The sequence below is a fragment of the Haplochromis burtoni genome, unplaced genomic scaffold, assembly GCF_018398535.1.
Source record: "Haplochromis burtoni strain Fernald_Lab_line unplaced genomic scaffold, NCSU_Asbu1 Contig_43, whole genome shotgun sequence".
NCBI classification, from domain to species: domain Eukaryota; kingdom Metazoa; phylum Chordata; class Actinopteri; order Cichliformes; family Cichlidae; genus Haplochromis; species Haplochromis burtoni.
The window spans coordinates 2608373-2632189 of record NW_024582404.1 but is presented as its reverse complement, the minus strand read 5'-3'; the positions used below and the strand labels follow the sequence as shown (position 1 = coordinate 2632189).

The following is a 23817-nucleotide window of genomic DNA, read 5'->3' as shown; positions in this document are numbered from 1 at the left end:
GTGAAAGTCGGTTGACAATGAATAAATGTCACGTGTCCGTGTTTTTGTCTTTGTGAGGCTGACTCTCAATCAGCAGCCCGCAAACAAAGATGCACGCGTGCAAGGCCCACGTTCAGTCATTAGTGTCACGGGTGAAAAAGACACTGAGGACCAGAGAGAGAGCACTCAGACACCCGGGACTTCATCTCAGCCGTTTATAGCATTAAAGGAGAATTATGAGGGTGGATTTCCAAAATAAAAGCAGCGAATAATAATAATCAGATGTATTAATATAATATTCAGATATTCTATATAACGCGGCTGCTGGTCTGAGGCACATTTGGGCCTCCGTATCCTCCAGCTGCTGTTTTGTGTGGGGCTCCTCTTCATGCTGACACGGTGGGTTTTTCTCTCAGGTGTGATTGTTGTGAAAACACGGTAATCTCCCCCGGTTATCTGTGCCAGCTGCACGGACTGTAACAACCCGCAGGACACCTGTATCGCCCCGCCCACCCCCGTCTGTGGGCAGAGGCCCAGCAGAATAATGACGTCAGGAAGTGAATCCACCAGGTTCAATCTTTTTTCAATCTTTATAATATCATCTTCTCTTTTTAAAGGCTTACTTATTAATAAATGACAGTTTTCCTCATTTGCTCACTGAAAGTTACAGTTTTGGAAAATTCTGTTTAATTTGTTCGTTTTTTCAGCTGAAAACTAAAAAGCTCGATTTCCATGACGCGCAGAGGACAGTGAGCCAGGCCTGAAGCTCCGTTTCTGCTCACACGAACCTGAAATTAAACGCAGACATGCTGTTGCGCTGGTGTCCTGGACGACTTTCTCTTTTTCACATCTTCCCCCTTTCGGCCTGTCTTTCCTGGAAAGTGCCCTCCTGAAGTAACCGCGGGGCGCGCGGTGCTTGTGGCCGACGCTCCGCCCGCCCCCTGCATAACTGCTCCTGCTCCTATTGGCTCTTTGCGTGTTTGTAAATGAGCCAATCAGAGGGCAGCCTGCTTCGGTTCATAGCGGTGTGGCTCCTTGTGACCGAGTCAGAGGAAAGTTGGACGCGTCCCCGGCGCGGTCTGCGTTTATCCGCTCAATTAACGGCTAATTACAAGCTCGAGTCTGGACCGTGTGTGTGTGAGTGTGTGGCGTTCATCACGGTGTTAACGACGTTGCCCCGCCCTGCTGGACTCCTGGAGGTAAAATTCATTCCGTTTTTTAAAAGTGTTTCTCGGCTCAGTCGCTCAGACGCAGATTAATTAAACCGGTTTAATTAAACTCTGTGAGCCAGTGTGACCCAAATATCCCGGGTTATGTGACAAACTCCTCTGAGATCCAGCAGACTGTTGGAGTTTTACTAGTTCTGGTTTTATTAAGGCCTCACTTTCTCTGATTACAAACTGTCGTGTTAAAATATTTCACAGCTGTAAATAAAAATAAATCTTCAGCCTTCTGAAAAACTTCAAGCTGTTTTGAATTAAAAAAAACGAACAACAGATTTATTATTATCTTTTTATTCTTGTAGATAATCTACTTACTAGACTAAAAATATTTTTATTTTATTATTTTTTAAATAAGAAATGACAGTCCTGAGAGTTTGGGATAATTCATGAAACTGTCCAGATGAGGAAATGGGAATATTTGGTGTGTTAAGTCTGACAAACTGGTGATATTTACATATTTTAAGTGCCAGTTTTTCTCACCTGATCTAATCTAATAACTCGTATTCGTCTCCAGGTACAAACTGGCTTTAAATCCGGCAGACATGTCAGAGAACTCCGGGTGTGAGCTGGAGATCGACGTGGAGAGCCTGGAGACGGAGAGCGAAGAGCTGGCCGACTCCTCCGAGCGCCCCGGCTCTCCGCAGCTCGGCCACGCCGCCTCAGAGGACGACTGCCCCGGCACCAAGAGCCGCGACAGGGCGGGCCCCATGTGCGCGGGTGACCAGAGGAAACTGAGCCGCACGCCGAAGTGCGCCCGCTGCCGCAACCACGGCGTGGTGTCCTGCCTGAAGGGCCACAAGCGCTTCTGCCGCTGGAGGGACTGCCAGTGCGCCAACTGCCTGCTGGTGGTGGAGCGGCAGCGGGTGATGGCGGCGCAGGTGGCCCTGAGGAGGCAGCAGGCCACGGAGGTGAGACTGAGGGTGGTGTGTGGTGGAGGTGCTGTGCTGGTGCGTTCAGGTGCTTCGCGCTAATAACGCAGGAAGGACTCACGTGTGTGATGAAGCGTCTCCGGTTAATCAGCTGCTTGCTTGGAAGTCTGAGCCTGGATCACTGCTGCCCTGCAGCTCAGGGTTTTCAGCGGAAAGTTCAGATGATCAGGACTGTTTGAAATCAGGCAGCTCAACATATTTATCTCCTCACACAGCAAGCTGTGGCACTTGGAGCCGCTACAGTGACCTGTGGCCTTTGACCCCTCAGTGTTAGTGAATCAGGCCTTGCTTCTGTGATCGCAGCTTCTGCTGTGCTGAAGCCCTTCTTTTGTAAACGGGGCAGTTTCTGCTTTTGTCTGTGGGAAAGTCGAGCGCTTCTTCGTGTTGTTTTTGATAACTGCGGCACATTTGCACACTGACCTTTGTGCTACAGTGGAAGAAAAAGAAAATCGCTGCGCTGATTCTTCCAAAGTTTTTATAAGAACCCGAAGCCTTCAGAAGCGCAGTCCGTGTTATTTTAAAGGCTCTGTGTTCGGGCTTGCAGCCGATCAGAGTAAAGCCGAGGCTCAGTGTTCAGCGTGAATGCAGTCGCTCAGCGTGCACTTTATATCGCTTTGTTAGCTTCACTGAACAAACACGAATATAAAGGCACATCCGAGGAGCCGTTGGAGGTTTTCGAGGTTCATTCAGCAAATGAGGAATATTTTGTTTTTCCCCCAAATAAAGGCTTAAGAAGAGAATTTGAATAAAAACACAAAATCACAGCTGTTCCATGTGTGTGTGAAAGATCTGCGCATATTTCTGTAAAAGAGCAAAACTGTTACGGCGCCAGCATTTTAAAGATGAGACCAGATGAATGTTTCCCAGTTTGTGTCATCAGCTGAGCTCCTGTTAAATGCCCTAGTTTATATCTTTAACAAACACTTTCTCTCATTTCTATTACTGCAAAAAAATAAAAACTAAATGTGTTAAATGTTAGATTGACTTGTTAGGCCTGCGTCTCCGTCCTGTTTAGGGCTGTTTCGAGGCCTTTTCAAGGCTGTAATAACACGAGAAATGTGTGTCGCTGCCCATATTTTAACTGGATTATTATTAAGAGGCTGGTTTTTATTATCCAAACATACATGGGACTTGGACCTCAGCTGTTATTTTAACAAGGATTAAGGTGAACACTCTGTCAGCGTCTTTTAAATATTTTTCTTTTGTTTCTCTAATTTCTCAGGATAAGAAAGGCATATCCGGGAAACCAATTCCTGCAGAGAGGAGGACGATATATCAGCGACACATCCGACCGTCCACCATGCTCGCCAAAAGCATCCTCGAAGGTACGGCTCAGACAAAAAGAAAAGCTCCTCTTCTGCCTCTCCTTCGCTCGAAGCGGGGCTTACATTTCTTTTTCCTTTAACACCAACGGGGCGATAAGGACGTGCTAACATCTGTAAGCAGTAAAACTCTGGCACGTGATACGCTAACTCGTTTAGCAGCATTACAAAGTATAAATAGCTAATTAGATTATTATCTATGTTGGGTGTCGTAATATAATTCCAAACACACTCGATGTCATAAAAGTTGAAGTAAATGTTTGATTTTCGATGACAGGATATCGGCCGGTGCAGTCTGATCCGTTCCTGGCAGCCAACCCGTCTCTTCCCCCACCGCTGAGCGACCGCATGAGGAAGAGAAGGGCTTTTGCAGACAAGGAGCTGGAAACCATCATGCTGGAGCGGGAGTACAAAGAACGAGAGCTGATGGAGAACAACCAGGGGGCTCCAGGCTCTCTCCTCTTCCCCAACGGCTTGGTCCACCACTCGTCTGAGTACAACTCCTACAAGACGGCCTACTCGCCGGCAGCTCCGGTCGAGCCGCAGCCCAAAGAGCTGTGCAGCTTCCTCTCCCCTAACTGCCTGGATCTGGGCATGCAGTACCCCTCGACCCCTGGGAACGTCGAGCTCATCTCCTCCAACGTCAGCGTGGCGACCACCTACCGCCATTACCCGCTGCAGCCGTCGCGAGGTGGCTTCGTGATGTGGCCCCGTGGCGCAGCCAACCTGGGAGACGCTCTTCTGTACCAGCAGTGCCTGTTTAACGCCACGGCGGTGCAGAACATGAAGCCCGGTGCTGTGTGGGAGCCCAAAGCGATGCCCGCTGAGAGTCAGCCGCCAGAGCAGGAGGCCGCGCTCGCTGCTAAATTGGAGGGATCCCGAGCCGCTGCTCTGCAGGACTTATCAGACCCTCAGAGGCCCGACCCCAAACCTCCTGCCGTCACCCAGGGGGAGCAGAGGGAGTGCTCGGCCTTCTCTCCTCCTAAGAGGAGCTTTGGACAATCTTTCCCCAACCACCCTCATTCCCAAAACTCCAGCCAAGTCCTCAGCAAGTTAAGCAAGGACAGTGCTAAGCCTTCCATGAAACTCAACTCCTTTCACTCCCTCATCCAGCACTCGCTGAGTGAAAAAGCCAGCGGCGGGTCCGGGCCAGAGCTCAGAGCTCCGTACTGCAAGGAGCTGTTAGAGGAGGCGGCCCGCAAGTACAGGGAGAGCTCTGCCAAAGACTTTCAGGCGGTAAAACTCGCAGACAGGTACGCCAAAGACTTTCTGTCCAAGCCTGTAGGGACCAAGATGGCGCCCAGCGAGTCTCTGTCCTTCTCCGTGGAGGCCATCCTGAAACGGCCCACGCCCGCCATAAGTCGAGCATTCCATTAAAATCCACGAGGTGTCCTTTGTTGCACTATAAACACGAGGCTTGTCTCAGCCACAGATCAGCTGCAGTTGTGGTTTTCGGGGTCAAATGTAAACGTGAGCACAGCATCGGAAAATAGACCAGTTTGAAATGATTGTTTTTCCAGTGTAATATTTATGTACAGTGTATAATATTTTACACGCGCATGTTTGAATAACTTTATTTGTGTCGAGTATTTAAACACGATGTCGATGTTTCCCTCACGTCAATAAACTTTATAAGACTGAACTTCCATAAAAAGTGTCCGATGTCATTTCATACTCGAGTTGTGCGAGCGGGTTGTTTAGGTCAGAAGTTAGTCTGCACCGAGCGATGAACGACTGCGGCCGGACGCAGAAACACGAGGAACTTCAGTCCTGATGGATTATAAGAAAAACACACACAACCCTAATGTTTTTTTAATCATTTTTTTCATGTTGCACTATTAATAATTTAATATTTGGGCTTAGACTTAATACTTCATTTTGTAACACCTCGTTTGTTTCGTGCCCATTAAAAGCATAAATTCAGACGAGCTGTTCCTCGACTATAACCAGGGCTTCTTTAATAAAAGGGAACTAGAGTTACAGACTCGTCCTGCAGACATTTTAACCTTACTTTTCCATAACGTGGTTAAAAACCTGTTTCCTTGACCTTTGCACTTTAGTCGTTTGCAGGGTCATTAAGTTTTTACAGTAACTCTGCGACAACTAAAATATGTTTCAAATGAATGTAGCGGACAATATCCCATCACTCCTGCAGAGCCTCAGTGAAAAACTAAGAAAAAGAAAATCCCAGGAATGTTTTTATCACTAGAGTTTTGCACAAAGACAAATTTCACAAGTAAACCACATAAATGAGGTGTGGATGTGACAGAGTGGATGTAGACTAAATATGCTCTTCAGGGGCTGAAACACGATATCGGCTCATAAATCTGCGAGCAGCATCATCTCATCCGTTCATGATGCATTTCTCCACTCATTCCTTTCCACTTACAGCCTCTCAGTGTGTGTGTGTGTGTGTGTGTGTGTGAGTGTGTGTGTGTGTGTGTGTGTGTGTGTGTTGAAAGGAAGCTCCAAACACGGGTTTCACATGAGCAGCAGAACTCTGATCCGTGCAATAATGAACAAGACAGGAGGTTAAAAAAAGTCACTAATCTCTTGTTTCTGGCACGGACGTTTCATCGGCATGAATCTGCAGCGAAACCACTCGCCTGATAAAAAGAAGCATTTTTCCTTCACTTTTCTCTTCTTTAAGCCTGCTGAGACGTCTCACGTAAAGCAGAGACTGTGGGCGTGTGATTGTCTTGAACAGCTTCCTCGTTGCTGCTGTAATTGGATTTGGCCAGACGATGACATTTTGTGTCACCGATGACGACTTACATCACTTTAAGTAGCCTGCGGTTGCACTTTGTTTTTCACTCTGTGTGTGTGTGTGTACATGTTAAGACATCTTTGTGAGGACAGACAACCTGCATGTTACTATACTTGTGGGGACCAACATTCACTTATGGGGACAAAATGCTTGTGTCCACGAGTTTGAGGCATTTTTGAGACTCAAAATGTGGTTTTAGTGTCAGGAGTACGGTTAGGTTGTGTTTAGGCTGAGCAGCCAGGGAAAGCATTATGTCAATGAGATGTCCTCACTAAGATATGAAAATGAATATGTGTGTGTGGGTATGTTTACTCACCTTCTTGGTGATGTGGACATATCTGCAATGTGAGGACGATTTGGCTCCTACTTTTAAACTTAGATGGTACCGGGCCGCGAGAGTTAAGGCTCAGGTATGAAATTGATGGTTTTCAGGGTTTTTATGGTTAACTCGGGCCCTTTCTCAATTCTCAAGTACGCGAGTCCGTATAGTGTACATGTATGCCTTAATAAAAACAAGCAGGTAAGATGTTAACGCTTTTATTTTTATTTTAGTGGACACTCAAAAATTACAATAGACAGCTGCTGGGGTTTGGAAGAGAACTGAACAAATATTTGAATATTTACAAAGCTACATTCTAGCTTGAAAATATCTTAAAAGTTTATTTTGTGACCCAGAAAGAGTAAAAGTTTTTAGCCGCGCTCGTCCGCCACTGCCGCGTTTGAGTTTTGGACGAAATGCATTCTGGGATATTTAGCTGTACCAAGTCCACACACGTCACCAAAGATGCATGCGCGATAAAACAGGCGGAGCGAGAACACATCCGGGAATTTTTCGTGTTCTCGGCTTGATGCGTGATCGGGTACTTGGTCTCCGACTGATGACGTATCACGAGTACACGAGAACGCAAGTACGCAGCTCCGAATACGTTAGAGCACTTATGCGTGATGTGTTGATGAATCGAGCAGGTATTTGAAGTTTACACAGAAACATTCTCGCATGAAAATATCTTAAAAGTTTATTTTATGACCCAGACAGAGGAATATTTCAAACTCCGCCACTGCCTCGTTTGAGTTTTGGACCAAATGCATTCTGGGATATTGCATTTTGTCATTTCGAGCTGATTGGAGACCAAAACAGCCAATCAGATTTTTTTGCTTCCAAGTCTGTGATTGGCTGGTTTTGTGGCACAAATATAACGGTGTGGAGAAAGAGTTGAACGCGCACGGGCAGAAACGTTGAGAGCGCGAGCGACACATAGCGAGCGAGCGCAAATGCAAAAACTGAGCGAGAGGGGCTGCTGGTGTGTGTGTGGATAATAGCAAACACTGAAATACAGTTTTTGCACGCAGGAATGAACTTTGTTCACTCAAATTTAGCTTTTCTTCGCTCAAAATAAATTTCTCCTCAAAATGCAACACCTGCACCTGCAAACTTTTTTTTATGTGCGCTCAGAATAGTGGCACAAAAATAACGCCATACCTGTCAGCGCTAGTGTCTTTTAGCGTGTCGTGTTAGTTTCCCCGTCTGTCCTGTCCTCATTCACAGATTGTTTTCACCTGTGGTTGATTGTGTGCACCTGTTTCTCTACTGTTTACTCAGCAAACACTTTCTCAGGAGTTTATGGTATCCGTTGCTAGTTCTAAGTATTATTGAACATAATATCACAATCATTTTGCAACATCCCTGTTAGAGTTAAAAAGCAGGATGAAGCGGTGTACGATTCAGGGCAAGCTTACGTTGTGGCTACAAGCTGCCACCATATTTCATGCAGTGTCCTCAGTTTCTCTGTTAAAGTCACCGTTTATTTGTCAAAGAGGTTTAACTCAAGGATTCACAGCGCAGCTTCGTCTGGACGTGGCTGCAGCCATCTTCTAATACATTGATTCATGCTGTGCATAGTTCACTGAGACGCTGTAAGAAGGGTGTTGTGGATTAAACACGGTTTACAAAGTGTAACTGAATATGAGAGCTTAACCTTTTAAAGATGTTGACTGTATCAGGCTGTGTAAACAACACTGAATTCAACTGAATTCAGTGTTGTTTACACAGCCTTTCACAGATTAAACATGCTCCATCTATAGCCCCAAAGTATCAAATCTGATATGTACTCAGAGCACAATGAAGACAGTGTTTTATCTATGACTTATCAATGTGTGTGTGTGTGTGTGTGTGTGCTCTGCAGAAGGTGACAGTGTTTGTCTGCACTAACCGCCACTGATAAGTATCTGCTGAAGTCCTCACAGTCTCATTCCCAAAGTGTGCGATTTAGCATGTCAGCAGAGAGAACTGGTTTGTTAAGTCGCTCCCCTGGGGTCCCCTCCCAGCGCCCCTCACCCCTCCACCCCCCCACCCCCCCTTATCAGCAGTTGTAGTTCACACAGTAGCATTTTGTTTGGCCGGTACACAGGGGTCGTTACAGCATTTAGACACACAGACTCTGCAGACAAACACACAGAAACAGACACACACACACACACACACACACACACACACACACACACACACACACACACACACACACACACCCCTGGGAATTCAGTCTTTCATGGCTCTTGTTTCAAGGCAAGCAGCAGAGCAGAGGTCACTGAATGCATTTGTTGCTCATACAGTCGAATGTCCACGTTAAACATATGGCTGCACTTCAGTGCTCACACATTCATTACTCACATTCAGGTATATGTATAAAAAACTAAGCATCGCCGCTCTGACTAAAGCATGAAGAAGTATATTTTCTCTAACAATAACCTGCTGACAGCTTTTAATCCTCCAAATAACACTTTATGTTCTCCTTTGCTGACTGTTATTTAATTTTGGGGATTCACAAAAACCCAAATGACCACACTGAGCTAATGTCAGGATACTTTTTTTTAAAGGGTGTGTCTCTGTAGTTTTAGTTGGGAGCATTTGGTTTCCATCAAGAGGAAATCTCAGTCCCTCAGTCCCCACAGACGACCATGTTAGGATGTCCAGCAGAAATAAACAGGAAACTCTTTGCACAGTTTGTTGGTGCCTTTTGCACATTTGTAATTATGTGAAAACTTCCTGAGCACTTCATTGTGCAAACAGCTTTTTTCATGCTTTACTTTGCACTGAATTTGCTAATTTTGCACCTGCACAGTTTATAAATGCAGCTCATTATCAAAGCTTATTAATGGCAGCTGATAATTTAACAATGCACCCACCAAATTAATTATGCTTTTGGTGCAGTTTTGCTGTGAGCATCCATTCACCTCTATACAGTAAAAAAGGCTTATAGAAAATGCAGATGGTGTCCTTATTCTGAAGTCATTATGTTGTGCGGTTGCCAGTATGGGGGCAGAGACGCATCTGATAGGCTGGATTTGTGTGTGTAAACTAGAGACCATGACAGCAGCCTGGACTGTAACAGTGAGTCACAAATATTGAAACAAAAGTCCAAAAGGTGAAAATAAAATGGAGGGATGGTGTTGTACGGAGTTCCCCTGCTATGATACAACAGCTCCATTCTTCTCCTCTGCTGCCCATATAGCATTTGGCTGCCCTGTCAGTGACTGTGCGCCGGGTTTATTGCTTTATCACCGCCTGCGTCGGCTCAATCCATGACAGACACACACACCCCCACACACACACACACACACACCACACACATACACACACACCACACACACACACACACACACACACACACACACACACACACACACCAGCGAACCCTTCTCCAGGTGTTAAACCAAGCCATCCGTCCCACTGTTGCCATTGTCACGGCAGCAACTCTTAGCCCATCTGATAATCTTTTGCACATTAAGAATCTATTAAGCACCACAAACTCAACCCTCCCACACACCCACACATTCACAGAAAAATCACACGGTGGGTTATTTTGACTCTTGAAATAAATGGCACATGCCTTATTTTGCATTAGCGATCAGCGGGCGTGAAGGGAAGGGTAGGCTCTCTATTCATTCCACCCATGTTTTTTCCCTCCTCCTGTACCAGCAGCAGGGAGAGGAACGCCGGCCAGTTCCTGCATTCCTTCCCACCACCTTGTAATCCAATAAGAAATGTGTAGCCTTGCAGCTTTTGACAAGTAGCTCCCACTTAATTACCATGTTGTCGAAGCTGACAGGCCCGGGGGCCAATGGGGGCAACATGCTGGTGGTTCATAGCTTAAGGAGGCTGGGAAAATCCTGCACACACACACACACACACACACACACACACACACACACACACACACACAATTATGATATTTTTGCAGTACCAGTGACAAAAAAGGCTGCAAAGATGTATCCACGCCCTGACAATAGCGCAGGGTTCTCAGTCCTTATAAACGGAGGTGCAAGACAAGGAAACACCAGCATTATTTTCTTTTTCGAGATATCACAATAAAATAAAATATATGACATTTCCAGTGTGCAGTGGCATGTCTGAGCGTTCATGGTGGTGAGATGTTCCACTTGTGCCTAACAGGATGTGAAATTCAAACCTCACATTATCCTGCAGGAATCAACGTTTTACAGACGACACTGGAAACAACCGTGAACAGGAAATAAGTGGAAGGACATCACTGCAGCTCACATACGCCCACGATGAGTGTCAATGTCACACAAATTTTGGGCCTTTAGTGATTTCTTTGAGTTTTTCTTCTGACACACAAGTTTGAATTTATGACGGGGGCTGGTTTGCTGCCAGTGCAAAAAATGGACAGTTCAATGAAGAAAGAAAATAATCTCCAAACTTTTCTCCTCTGATCAACAGACGTTGAAACTTGGACACAACTGGGTGTTCCAGCAGGACAATGATCTCAAACACATGTCAGAACTGCTTTATTTATTGGAATAAATAAAGCGGGCTCACATTAAGCTTCTGGAATGATCTTTCCTGATCTCAACCCTACTGAAAACTTAAATGCCGAGTCCATGTTGACAAACCATCCAATATAAATGAATAATTCCAGTTGGAGTCAAGTCTTCATCCAGAATTACCATCAGTATCTGATCAAAGTGCTAAAGTACCATTTAACCAATATTAGTGGGAGTGTATGTATATATTTGGGTGTGTATTTATACTTTGAACCCTGTGAGGAAATAAATTTAAACTAAACAACAGTTTAAACATGCTCGTGATGATTGCGTCCACACTGAAGGCTCAGTGGGGATTGTGAGGTCTGAGGCGAGACAAACCTTTGTTTATCAACACAGTCGCGAGGGTAGAAGTGAAACTCAAAGGAAGACAGCGCTAACAGTCAAAGTAAAACAGGAAAAAGATATCAACTAAACGCAGCGACAGAAGGATCACTGGAACGATGATAATCACACACACACGTAGTTTATCATCTGTCCACATCTGTGCATTTTTCCCATTCAGCAAAGCTGCTTTTGCCTGGATGGACCAACTGAAACGAGGCTGTAAAGTTAGCATCAAGATTCTGCCAAAAAGCTGAAACTTCACTTGTTGTCTTATTTATCTCAGGTTTATTCACATAGCGCCAATTCACAACAGTATACCCCAACAATGATACAACCCCCTATGAGCAAGCGCTCGGCGACAGTGGGAAGAAAAACTCCCTTTAACAGGACGAACCGTCCAGTAGAGCCGAGCTCGGAGAGGGCCAGGCATTGACCACGACGGGGCAACGGGAGACAGAACAAGAGACGGTAGGATGGACGATTCTCTGGATATCTAGAAAAAGACGGCATCAGAAATTAAGCCGGTCAAAACTTTTCCTGTTTCCTGTTGATTTCACTTAATACAAAGTAAAACTGCAAGGCAGTGGTAAGCAGGACAACTTTAAACGTGTTCTTCTAAAAAACAAACTGAAAAGAAGAGCCGAATACCGTCCAGCAAAGTAAACCACGACACAGTACTCGATATGTGGGGAATGAGAAACAACACACAGCTGTGTAGTGTCACTGAAATAATTTGTGCCGTTTAAGCAGCCGATCATTACATATTTAAATCTGCAGACTGCGTCCACTACAGCCCAACAATGATGCATTGTAGTGCAAGCTGTTGCCTCCTGAGGGTAGGAACCAATTATTTCTCCAGCTGGCACCTGTACTCGCTGCACAGGTCGCCCTCAGAATCGCCCAGCGCTCCTGCTCACATTAGGGAAAACGATGCACCACAAACTGACATTTAGAGCTCTAGAAAAACAAATGAACTGTTAACGTGTGCCCGAAAGCAAACAGAGCTTCTCCCCTGGGCCCATAAAACAATCAGCCCCTCTTCAGCCTGCACAGAGGGAGCGAGCGCGCCGCACGCCTTCGCTTCGTGTACAACAATTTTTCACCGTCTTTGTTCTGTTCGCCTCAGGACTAATTGTTTCCACAGAATGAATTTGCAAGTCGAAGCAATGTGAAAGTTTGACTCGTGTTCTCTGGAGTCATTTTGAAACATTGACGCAAGGATCAAGGAGAAAGGCAAATTCAGTCACTTCAAATCCAGCTGATAGCCACATTTGCAAGTTTATTCAAATAGTTGTAAATCTTTGAGCAGCACATGTTCAGAAAGGTGAATCCTGAGACAAAAACAAGCTTCTTTCACAACATTTAAGACACTAGTTTTTGCTGGATTTGAAAAAACCCCCCACATTGGTCCATTAATGAACCATTCATGTCATTGCTGCTCTTTTAAGACGTTGTTTCTTATTCATTTCTCTTTATTCAAGAAAAGCTGTTTATTTGGTGACTTGTAGGAACAATGACATCTTCTCCACCTGCTCAGCGTCTACAGGGAATTTGCCAGTCTAAACATTCATGTAAATGCTATGGAAACATGGGTTGTGTTGCATTGTCACCAGAAGAAAATACTATAATCCCGAGCAATGCGCTGTCGCCGGGCTCTGTGCCCCTTTACAGCTGTTATTTCTGTCGGGCTCGTTGTTTTTGCTGCCTTCTGCAGCTCCTCCGGTGTGATTCGCTGCACTGTGTCGCTGTGGCGTCAATGAGAGAGTCCGTGAGTGACGCTGCCCGCGGAGGTCGGTGCAGATGGTGCAGCTGTAATTCTGCAGTGATAAATGGCCACCGCACCTGGCTCATGGTAACTAGAGTAAACACCGCGATTGCCAAGGTTAACACTTAAATGTTCCGATTTGCATAGGACTATAAGAGTGTATTCAAATGCACACACCCACCCCGCAGGCAAACAGTGTGTCCATGTTTAGCACGAGGTGTTTTATTTAACACTGCTGAGTTAAAGAACAATGAATCACATTTTACACAGCCTTGTTCACCACAAGGCTCCCACAGGGAGTAGATTTATTTTGTAATGACCCTCATGAACTCTGTGTACTCTGTGCAGCGCCTGGTTTATTCTGAAGTACTCACATTGTTTCAGAGTTGTAGCCACACCTGTGCCCCGTATGCACAGTGCTGGACTGTCTCAGCATCGTTTTCTCGAGGGCTGGATATGAGCTCCAACCAGCTTTTACTTGGTTTTGACGTTAAATTCTCTCTTGGGCTACGTCCACACAAGGGTAACACAACAGCTTTAGACAACCTCTGCACCACACGATCGGAGACAATGTGAAAAACACAACCAAACACTGTGTACGTGTGGTTGACAACAACACACACGGCGATAAAAATAGGGACCACAATATAAAGTCCAGGGACCGAGGATGACACGTTCAAGTTTAAATCCACTGCTTTTCTGCCCTCATTTATATTTAAGACCCACAGTGTTAAAGTGTGCATTATGTAATGTGACACTCTTTAGACCCAGCCAAAACATTAAAACCACCTGCATGACAGGATCCTTGCGTCATCAAAACAGCAGTTGGGGTAATGGATCCTTCGACTCCTGAGAGGTGGCCTCTGTGGACTGGGCCTGTTGTACTGCATCCATCGGATGTTTGCACAGGGATTTAAGGAGTTTGTTAATCCTGAGATGAGAAGTTTTTTATTTCCAGAGTGAGGGCTAACCTAAACCTTTAGCTACTATGATGTGGAGCTAACCGGCCCACAGGCTGCTTTTCTTACCCCGACTCATGTTTCATTTTCCTCATTCAGACATTCGATGTCAAAGCACATAACAGGAATTATTCATCTGCAGAAGTTTACGTCTCTAAGAAAATCTCAGATGTTATTTTATATTGGACTTCTGTAATCAATCAGAAATATCAATCGCTCGACATCAGGGATTTATTATTAGATCATAACAAATTTGATAGGTTTCACATTTCAAGCTGTCAGAAACATTTTGAAACTGAAAATGTCTAAAAGCTCAAGCTTAAACGTTTCCATTGCAGTTACACAAAACCAGTTGCTCACCCTAACCAACGTCACTGATTTATATTCATACTTTTAGTTTTTGTTTTCACCTGTCGAGTTACAGATGAATATTTATTCAATTAAAGTTTGTTAGGATTAGAGCTTCATCTGTTAGGGAACATTTAAAATTTAAAGGGGACTTTTTAATGCTTAATGCTTTAGCTTTGCACCACTGCAATAAAACCCCCGCGTTGGAGCAAGCACTCATCATTCCCTCCAAAGCTTTGCACTGACCAAACCACACAGAGATGCAGCTGCTCAACATGCTGCCTCTGTAGAAAGTGATGAGGATGGGAGGGCAGATGTGTGCTTTCCTTATCCCACACAGGAGTACAAACACTGCTGTTCTCTCTTTGCAAGGGATGCAGTTTCAAGGAACCAGGTGAGACCGCCTGTGGACACAGCCCTGAGGGGACGAGCTGCTCAGTGAGGGGACACGCTGGCTCTCACCCCGTTGGAGAGGAAAGTCAAGTAGCCTCAGTGTTTTGGTGGTAAACAAGCTGGAGGTCCTATGCCAGCCTCTCAGAGCACTTCATCATGATGAGAGTGAATGCTACAAGGTGCTAATCACTAAGACATGTCAGTGTGTGTGTGTTTTTTCAAAAGCACTGGTATGGTGGTACCAGTCTGGAACCATGATGGTACAACAGCCTCATTCAGCGAGGTACTGTGAGGACATGATCCAGCAGATATGCACATTCCTTCCTGGTATGGAAGGCCCTGCTGCCTGTCATACATTTACCCTTCCAGGGTCCCCCTGTATCCAGTGAATTCCAGCATGGTACCGTCACAGGATGCCACCTGTGCAACAACTTCAGTCGTGACCGCCCTCGCTATTAAATATTCCACAGTCAACCGTTAATGGTTTTAGGCTACGTAACAAGAGCTGGGTCAGTGGATGCTGAGGCACATAGTGCACAGCAGTCGGGTCGAGTCTGGGTTTGCCAGGAAAACGGTATTGGTCTGACTGTAATGGGCCAAGTGTCAAGTTTAGAGGTGTTTCTATGATTATGCCGGGGGCTGTTTTTCAGAAGCTGGATCTTAGCGCTTCAGCATACCGAGACATTTAGGAAAACTTCATGCTCTCAGCATTTTGGGAACAGTTTGGGGAACGCCCTTTCCTGTTCCAACATGAATGCACACCACTGCACAATGCAAGGTCCACAAAGACATGAATGAGAGAGTTTGGTGTAGAAGAACTTGACTGGCCTGCACCGAGTCCTGACCTCAACCTGATAGGACACCTTTGGGATGAATTAGAGGGGAGACTGTGAGACCACCATCAGTGTCTGACCTCACAAATGTTCTTCTGAAAGATGGGTCACAAATTCCCATAAATATTCCTAAACTTTGTGGAAGACCTCCCCGAGAAGAGATGCAGTTATTAGAAATCCTGAAAAGGGCTAACATAGTATTAAACCCTGTGGATTAAGAATGGGGTGTCACTTAATTTCATATGCATGCGAAGCCACGGCAAGGATGCAGAATGGTTCAACACTGGGGAGAATGGCAGCTACAGGGTGTAGGAAACCGTGATGTAAGATGACGGATGCAAGGAGGTGGAGTTCATGGCATCAGCAACTGGAAGCTCAGCATAGAGCTTAGCGATGTTGCCGTGTAGATCGGAGTATGACAAGCAGGCATTTAAAGATGTATAACGTGTGAGTACGGGGTGAATCCCTCCTGAACTTCAAATAAAATGATCGAATAAACACGATTTAACATGTTGAACGATGACATCAGAGCTCCACAGATCGTGGCTTTCCTTCATAGCCACGATCTGTGGGCACATGCTCAGGACTAAGGTGGGCTAACCCTTCATGCACATGTCAAAATATGATGCAGAGGCATGCCCACGCCCCAAATGTCCCGGCAGAACACACAATTATAGCAAGAAGATTAGTGTCATTGAAACCCCTGATATGTGACCAGATAAGCAGATGTTAAAGAAATGAAAAGTTAGAGACGTGTAATCCATCAGGTCCGTCTTCGGCATCGCTGCTGCACAATGTCAAATACGAGGCCTCTGACGCGGCGTTGTTTTCTAACCCGGCTGCAGAAGGAGGAGCATTTCTCCGAGGTCACCTTAAGCTCAGTTTGACACATTTGCATTAGGAACAATTATGACATCACAGCCTGTTCACGTTTTAACATTTGAATATTTGCATCGACTTTGTATTTTTACGTATGCTGCACAACAACAACGTCCTTTATTTATATAAGTATCTGTGATCCTTCTGTTGTTCCAGGATCACAGTGATTTATTTGGCAAATTAGCCATTTGGTTTTAGGACAGTTTAAAAGGTTTTTACAAAATGCCTCATAGAACGAGTCAAAGCAGAAATCTGCGACGGTGAAGCTGAACAGAAAGTGAAAGGTTCACACTAATCAGTGCAGACACGACCATGTTAAGCTGGAGATTTGAAACAGTAAGAAAACAAGATGCAAAGCAGAAAATCACAATGGACTAAACGCCGGTGACTGAGAACGAGGACACAAGTGATACAAGTGGGTGAGATTCAGTCTCTTCTTCCTTTGTTATGAATCATACTGACAAACGTGCTTCTTACATAAAGATGAGAGAAAAACGTGGGAAACCATTTGTTTCTAAACTAAAACTAATCCACAGTCTGATGTGTTAGACGTCTTCACACTGACTCGGTGTTTAAACATGAAGCTTCTGCTTACAATAATCCTGTTTGACACTTTTTGCTTTTTTTATTTAACAAACATTATATATACATTTTATTTTTATGCATTTGTGTTTCTGTTTTTTCCCTTAAAGAAAATCAGCTCATTGTCTTTTCACTTTATTTCATCTACACGGCACCTTAGCACACGGATGCCTCTCCTGCACACAGATGTCTTTGCAGTTTGTATTTCCACAGTCAAAGATGGATTTAATAATCTGTCCTCAAACCAGCAATTAAAACTCCAGACTGGAACTTCCTGTGTCTGCATGGACAAAGTGGGACATTTTTACTGGTCCATCAAAGCCGGCTCGTCTGGAGGAGCCGACGGTGCTCGTGTGTGACAGGAGGGTTTGAATGTTACCATTAATATTATACTGCAGTTACTGTTTCCACCGAAGTGAATAAGAAATATCGAAGCACGGGGTATGACAATGTTTGTAATGACTCATCGCAGTTGTTACTGAGATCACAGCTGACATGTGTGTCCTGGATGTCCTAACACACGCAGAGGTCAGTCTCTCATTTCATTTAAAACACACAAAAAAAGATGAACTTTAGTTTGAAGGATTCAGATTTTGCAGGCTGACTGGACTCATTCTCATAACTAACTAAAGACAATGCGTGACAGAAACAGGACCGGTCTCCTCTCCTGCATCCTTCCTGTTCCCCGTGCTGGTCGGCGTCTTCACTTGGGCGACAGCGTTTCAGTCCTCACTGTGCCATGTGTGAGATTCATCACACGGCACAGTGGGTTCTTTTTAAGTGACTCTTTCATCCTCTCACATTCACTGGCTAAACGCCGGCGGCCTCCCTTACAGTGCGAAGGACGACGGTGCTGAGGGACAACCCCACAGTTCTCTCCTCTCTGACAAAAACACGTCAGTTTCTGTCAGGAAGACCAACGTTTGGTCACGATGGTGTGGTGACACGTCTGTTATTGAGATATTGTGAAACTGATGATATCACTACATTGTTGTTTTTTTACAAACAGTTATTCAAGGACGACTTGGCTGATGGATCTGAGTGACAGCAGAAAACTGTCCTCACTTTAAAAACACTGTTTTTGTTTTTTAACCATCTGTAGAAGAAAATTTGTCGAGTACTTTTAATCTGCAGTGCTTTGCATCACTACCAGTTAATCCTCAGCATGTCCACAGTTCAGCATAAAGGCCATTCATGAACACACACAGCACACATACAGACTGAGTTTATTTACTGTGGAGTCATTTTATTCACCTGCCAGCTTTTTCATGTTTCTGTGTCTTGTTAGGAATAAAATGTCTGATCATCCCAAACTTTTTTGTGTCCTGCTCTGCTGATTCGTGATGGGTGCTTTCAGCTGTGGCATTCACACGTTCTTTTATAACATAAGATCAAATATCCTCCACGTCCTTTTCCAATAATACCCTGATGGTACTCCAGGTTTGAGCAATAGATAAACGTTTACCATTACAGATGGGTACGTTGCTTCAGTCGTGCTGTAGGTACAACTACTGGAAATGTTTACAGCCAACTCAGGATTAGATGTGCTGTTTATGGAGGATGGCAACAAACAAGGGTTTGATGTTATGTTTGAGGCTATTTTGTTCTTTAAATCAGCAACAAAATCAATTTATAAAACATGACACTTCATATGTAAGAGTTGGTACTGAAGCCGCACAGAGATGTCGCTCACTTCATCTCTGCAAAGATGTAGCTTCTTTCAGCTACAGATGAAGTTTTGATCCAACACTCAAAAAAAGTCAGCATCTACAGAAACCATAAAATTCACTTTTAATCAACTTAAACATTGTCTTGGTTTTGGCTTCAATGTGCAACTTTAACTTTAGTTTCCAGCTTTTATAAGAAGACGCTTCATGAAGGGGTTGAAGATGGAGAGGTGACGGCTGCTAACATAATTACAGTGCGTGCTACGGTGCGCCAGTCTGTCACAGGGCCAGCACAGACACAAACAACCATTCGCACTTATGGGCGATTCAGATTTACCAATTAACCCCTTAGCAGTCCTATTAGTCCCCTAAACCATCCAATGTCCCGTGGGCGGTACGTCCGACTGCTAACAGTTTAACCTAACCTCACTAACTCTTTGTCTTTAGACTGTGGGAGAAAGTCGGAGTACCCGAGAGAACCCATGCAAACATGTGGAGAACACGCTCCACGCAGAAAGAACCCGGCACGAGAAACATGCTAACCACCAGCATGCAGCCTGAAACACGCGCTATGAAAAACGTCTGAACCTTTTTGTTTTCACTGTCAAATCTATTTATTTATAGGAAAATTAAACAACAGCAGTTGAGCCAAAGTGCTTCAGAGATGAGCACATTTACATCCCAGGTCTCCAAAACACCAAGTTTCAAAATACCCGACAGGCTGAACGGTGTGTTTTGTTGCATTAACTAATAAGTAAGTTAAAATCACAGAGTTGCAAAATGATGATGACTCATTGCATTAATCACGCACTGCTCTAACATACACAAGCTGCCATTATAGGTTCAGCGTATCAGTAACAACACTGATATTAGAAATACTGGCCCTATATATACTTGGAATATTACAGAGCACTAATGATAGTCAGTAATTCATCAGATATGTTAAAACAGTTTAATAAGTTGAAGCAGTGAAGGGTGAGGCATTTGTTGTTTTAGCTGTTTGGTGGTTGTAGAAAGCGTTTAGCTGAAATTCTGATGTTTGTGTGGATGCAACGCGGCGATATTTAAATCAGGCCTGCTGGTGCGTCCTGTGGAACCTGACGCCCCCCCTGTTCCTCCTGTTCCTGGTACCTTTGGGCTCCACCAGGTTACGTTTGAGTGGAGCTGCTGAACTTTTTGATCGTATTGACTCCACTGTGCACATACAGAGGTAAGCTAGCTGCTGTTGGAGGGTCTGTAAATTAAAAGGATGTAAAGTGGAGACTTGAAAGATTTGCAGCTGAGATCTAAATGATATTAATATTTTAATGATGTCCTCAGAAACTAAACTAATGTCCTCAGATTTTCTGTTTGGAGCACGCAGATCGATTTGACGTTTACGACATGACCTTCGAGCTCGGTCTAATGTCAACCTGAGCAGAAGGCGTTCAGTACACAATACCTAACAACGTAAAGTCACTTATATGGGCGTGCAGGTGTGTATTTATCATGTATTTCAGTTGCAAACAGAACACACTGAGTACAGTCAGGCTGCTTTTCTGCTCACATGTGATCCCAGGATTCACTCACTTCGCCCTGTTTTCTTTTTCCTTGGAGTTCCTGTTCTCCTGTTTTTCACTGAATTTTACCCAACTAAGCTCTACAAAGTCAAAAGCTGCTGACACCTGAAGGCGCAGGGTGACGTTTTAACCTTGGTCTGATATAACCTGTTTGCATTGTGACACTTTGGTGCTGTTTAGCCAACAGCGCCTGTGCTATTCTCTGTTTACACATCACCACATTTTGTTTCCTGCACAATACAGTGTGAAGAAACTGGTTTCCATTTCTTATCTGCCCGGCTGTTTGAAGAGGCTGTTTATGCTGTCGCTCCCGGACGGACAGACTGAAGTCCGACTTCGATGCTTCTTGTCTGATTGACCTGTTTATCATTTTGCTTTCGTTGGTTTTTTCTTATCTGACATCTGAAGAATCTGTTTGCTGCAAAACTTTGTGAAAACCGGGAGTTTCTTTTTCTGATCTATGATCTCATACAGAAACATGACCTTTATACTGTGTTTATAACACTGCTGGCTTCGATGATCATGAGCGGCAGCTCTAAACTTTATTTAAAGAAAATGTGTTTGCATGGCTTTCCTTTGAGTCCTCTGTCAAATAAAAGACAGATGACTGTCTTCATGTCTTCCTGTTATTCAGAGAATTAATTGAAAGGTGATTTTTATTCATTTTGCTGTCTCATCCTGGGACTCATTTCAAACCTGTTGGGTTTTCTCCCTTCACAGTGCCCACTACTTAAAAACTTCTCAAACGTCATCATTAAATTAAATTCTGTGAGGCAAACATAACCCCGCCCATTAAATTAGCGTCATATCACCGACTACCATCATTTATAAACTATGTGTATAAAGGCCATTTTTTTAAATTCCTGAATCATACAGCACCGTGAAAGTGCGTCTAGTGTTGGCACGAGGTGTGTTGTTTGGCATGGACGCTGGTTCACACATCAAGAGTCACATTTATGCTTTGGTTTAGGCAACAAACACGTTTTAGTTCAGGTTGGGAAATATTTTTGTTTTGAAACAGACGATGACATTTCACTGTCTTTGCGAATTGCCAAACACGTTGATTAACAGCCTCTCGCCCTCATGTTGACAGATGTCACCCGCTTTGTGTTTCCTTCAAAACATATTTGCTGTTGCAGTTTAGTTGTTTACACCTCAAACATTATTTCTAGGAGAAAGCACTGCTACGTGGCACCTATGAGTTTGTCAGCTTGAATAACAGAAATGAGCATTTTATTGACAGTAGTGAGCTAATTAATTCAGCTTTATTTATACAGCGCCAAATCACAACAACAGTCACCTCAAGGTGCTTTACATTGTAAGGTAGACCCTACATTAATACACACAGAGAAAAACAATCATATGACCCCCTATGAGCAGCACTTTGGTGACAGTGGGAAGGAAAAACTCCCTTTTAACAGGAAGAAACCTCCAGCAGAACCAGGCTCAGGGAGGGGCGGGGCCATCTGCTGTGATTGGTTGGGGTGAGAGAAGGAAGACGGGATAAAGACATGCTGTGGAAGAGAGACAGATTAATAACAGGTATGATTCAGTGCAGAGAGGTCATTGTCACATCTCCTCGAACCTGTGAACGTCTCCTTTATTAAACTTCTTATAAAAGCTGAAAAGCTGAGGTTTAATTGATTAAAAGTAACTTTATCTTCTTACAGGAGATGGTTGGTAGTTAGGAAGGAGGAATCAGCCCCACCCGGCGAACGTGTTTCAAACAGCAACATTACCTCTTCATATGTCGCAACATGACCGTTTACAGGCGGATGTTGATGTTTCTGTAAAGAACAGAGGCCGAGCCGGACAAAGCAAAGAGGTGGAGATTATTGCAAAGAAGAATTTAACTGTATTTGTTTAGTTTTGTTTTATCCATGAGCTAATCTGATCGCTACAGGCTTGTGAACGGCCTCCCGCCTGATTTAATGCACACGTCTGTGTTTGCACCGGCACTGCGTTCGTCAGGGTGACCTCATTTGAGCAGATGTAAACGCAGCCTATTTGCATGGAAAATGCTTTGTGATGTCTTAAAAGGAAAACTGCTGCAGCATCAGTTTTTTTTCCATTTAACGTTCAATCGTTGAGATGTTTTCTGAAGAATGATCCAGAATGAATCCAGATCAGATTACATTTATTCTACTAATTCCAACATTCTCATTCGTATAAAACCCTTCCAGCCATGGAGTGCCGTCTATTCCTAGTAAGAGTGAGGCCACGAGATAAGAATGTGACAACAATCAGACTAAACAGATATGCTGTAAGTCTGCCGACTCTTCTGAATATATTTGTGCACCAGTACAGCGCTGTGTCACATAGACAATAAAAAGTGCTGTTATGGGATGAAAACAGGAAGTCGTAGCGTGTTTGTCCGGCTACAGATCCTGCACTTCACCGCTCGTGAGAATGAATTATTGGATGTGTGCATTGGGAATTTCTGCCAGTGATACCACACTTTGACTTTTTGCCAGTGTAAGAGACACTGAACGAGGCTCTGAAATGAAATCTAAAGCCTGTAGATGAAAAATAAAACCCCTGTTCATGAAGCCATCTTTACATTTTCACAGGACTTTTCTCTTTTTTTACTGACTTACATGAAAGTGTTTTATGGGGAGCCTGCGTGACAGAGGGGGGATACCACCTCTGAAGCAAAATTTGGACAGTGACTCATCCAATACATCACCTGTAAGTCTATCTTTGGGAGAGACGGTGAAGCCGCCTTTGATCAGGATCGCTGCGGAGCTGCTTTCAGTTTCACTGGGATGGTATATTATACTGTCCAGTGCAAATCACACATGTCACAGGCCAAAGTATAGCCTTACTGTACACGAGGGGAGAGAGGAGCCTTGTTTCTGCCTCAAAATGTTGTGATGCTCACATCAGTCTGAAGGACTTTGAAAGTGTTGCATTAAAGAAGAAATCATTAGCAGTGATTAGTTAAATAGTTACCGTTGGTTTAATAATGACACCTAATAATACCTAATAATGACACAGTTAAATACAGAGCATGTGTGTGAATAAAAGCACATGAAGGTGGAATAGTGAAGAATTCTTCTGATACAAGAAGATTCTGCAAAATCATCTCAAAGAAATGAGAAAAGCTCCTAATTTAGGATTTTGTAGTCAAACACATGAGTTCATATTTTGTTTAAAGTTTATTGTTTAACTCAAGTAAAAGTGTTAATATCACAATATTAAAAAAACACATCAGTACTGTTAAAAATCAAATATTACTGCTGTTAAATACACATTTCTCACTGTCCTGGGTCAGTGACCCAGAGTTTTGTGTTTGCATTATTATTGATCTTTAATTTCGTTAATGATTTATCATCAGTAGTTTCTTGCTTGTTGTCTCTGTATTTCCAGCCCCTGAAGTCCTTCAGTATCTTCTGATTTCTCGTCTTCAGGGTTTGTACCTCCCTGTGTTCCATGTTCTGTCT

The 23817-nt window shown here is 44.0% G+C and overlaps 1 protein-coding gene across 1 annotated transcript; it reads left to right on the top strand.

Moving 5' to 3' along the window:
• Nucleotides 1–987: 987 nt before the first annotated feature.
• On the top strand, nt 988–6500 carry dmrt2a (doublesex and mab-3 related transcription factor 2a). The gene is made up of 4 exons (XM_005921927.3): nt 988–1178; nt 1717–2110; nt 3354–3456; nt 3731–6500. The coding sequence occupies exons 2-4, from the start codon at nt 1745–1747 to the stop codon at nt 4828–4830; spliced, it is 1569 nt and encodes a 522-aa protein (XP_005921989.1). The 5' UTR covers nt 988–1178; nt 1717–1744; the 3' UTR covers nt 4831–6500.
• The last annotated feature ends 17317 nt before the right edge of the window (nt 6501–23817 follow it).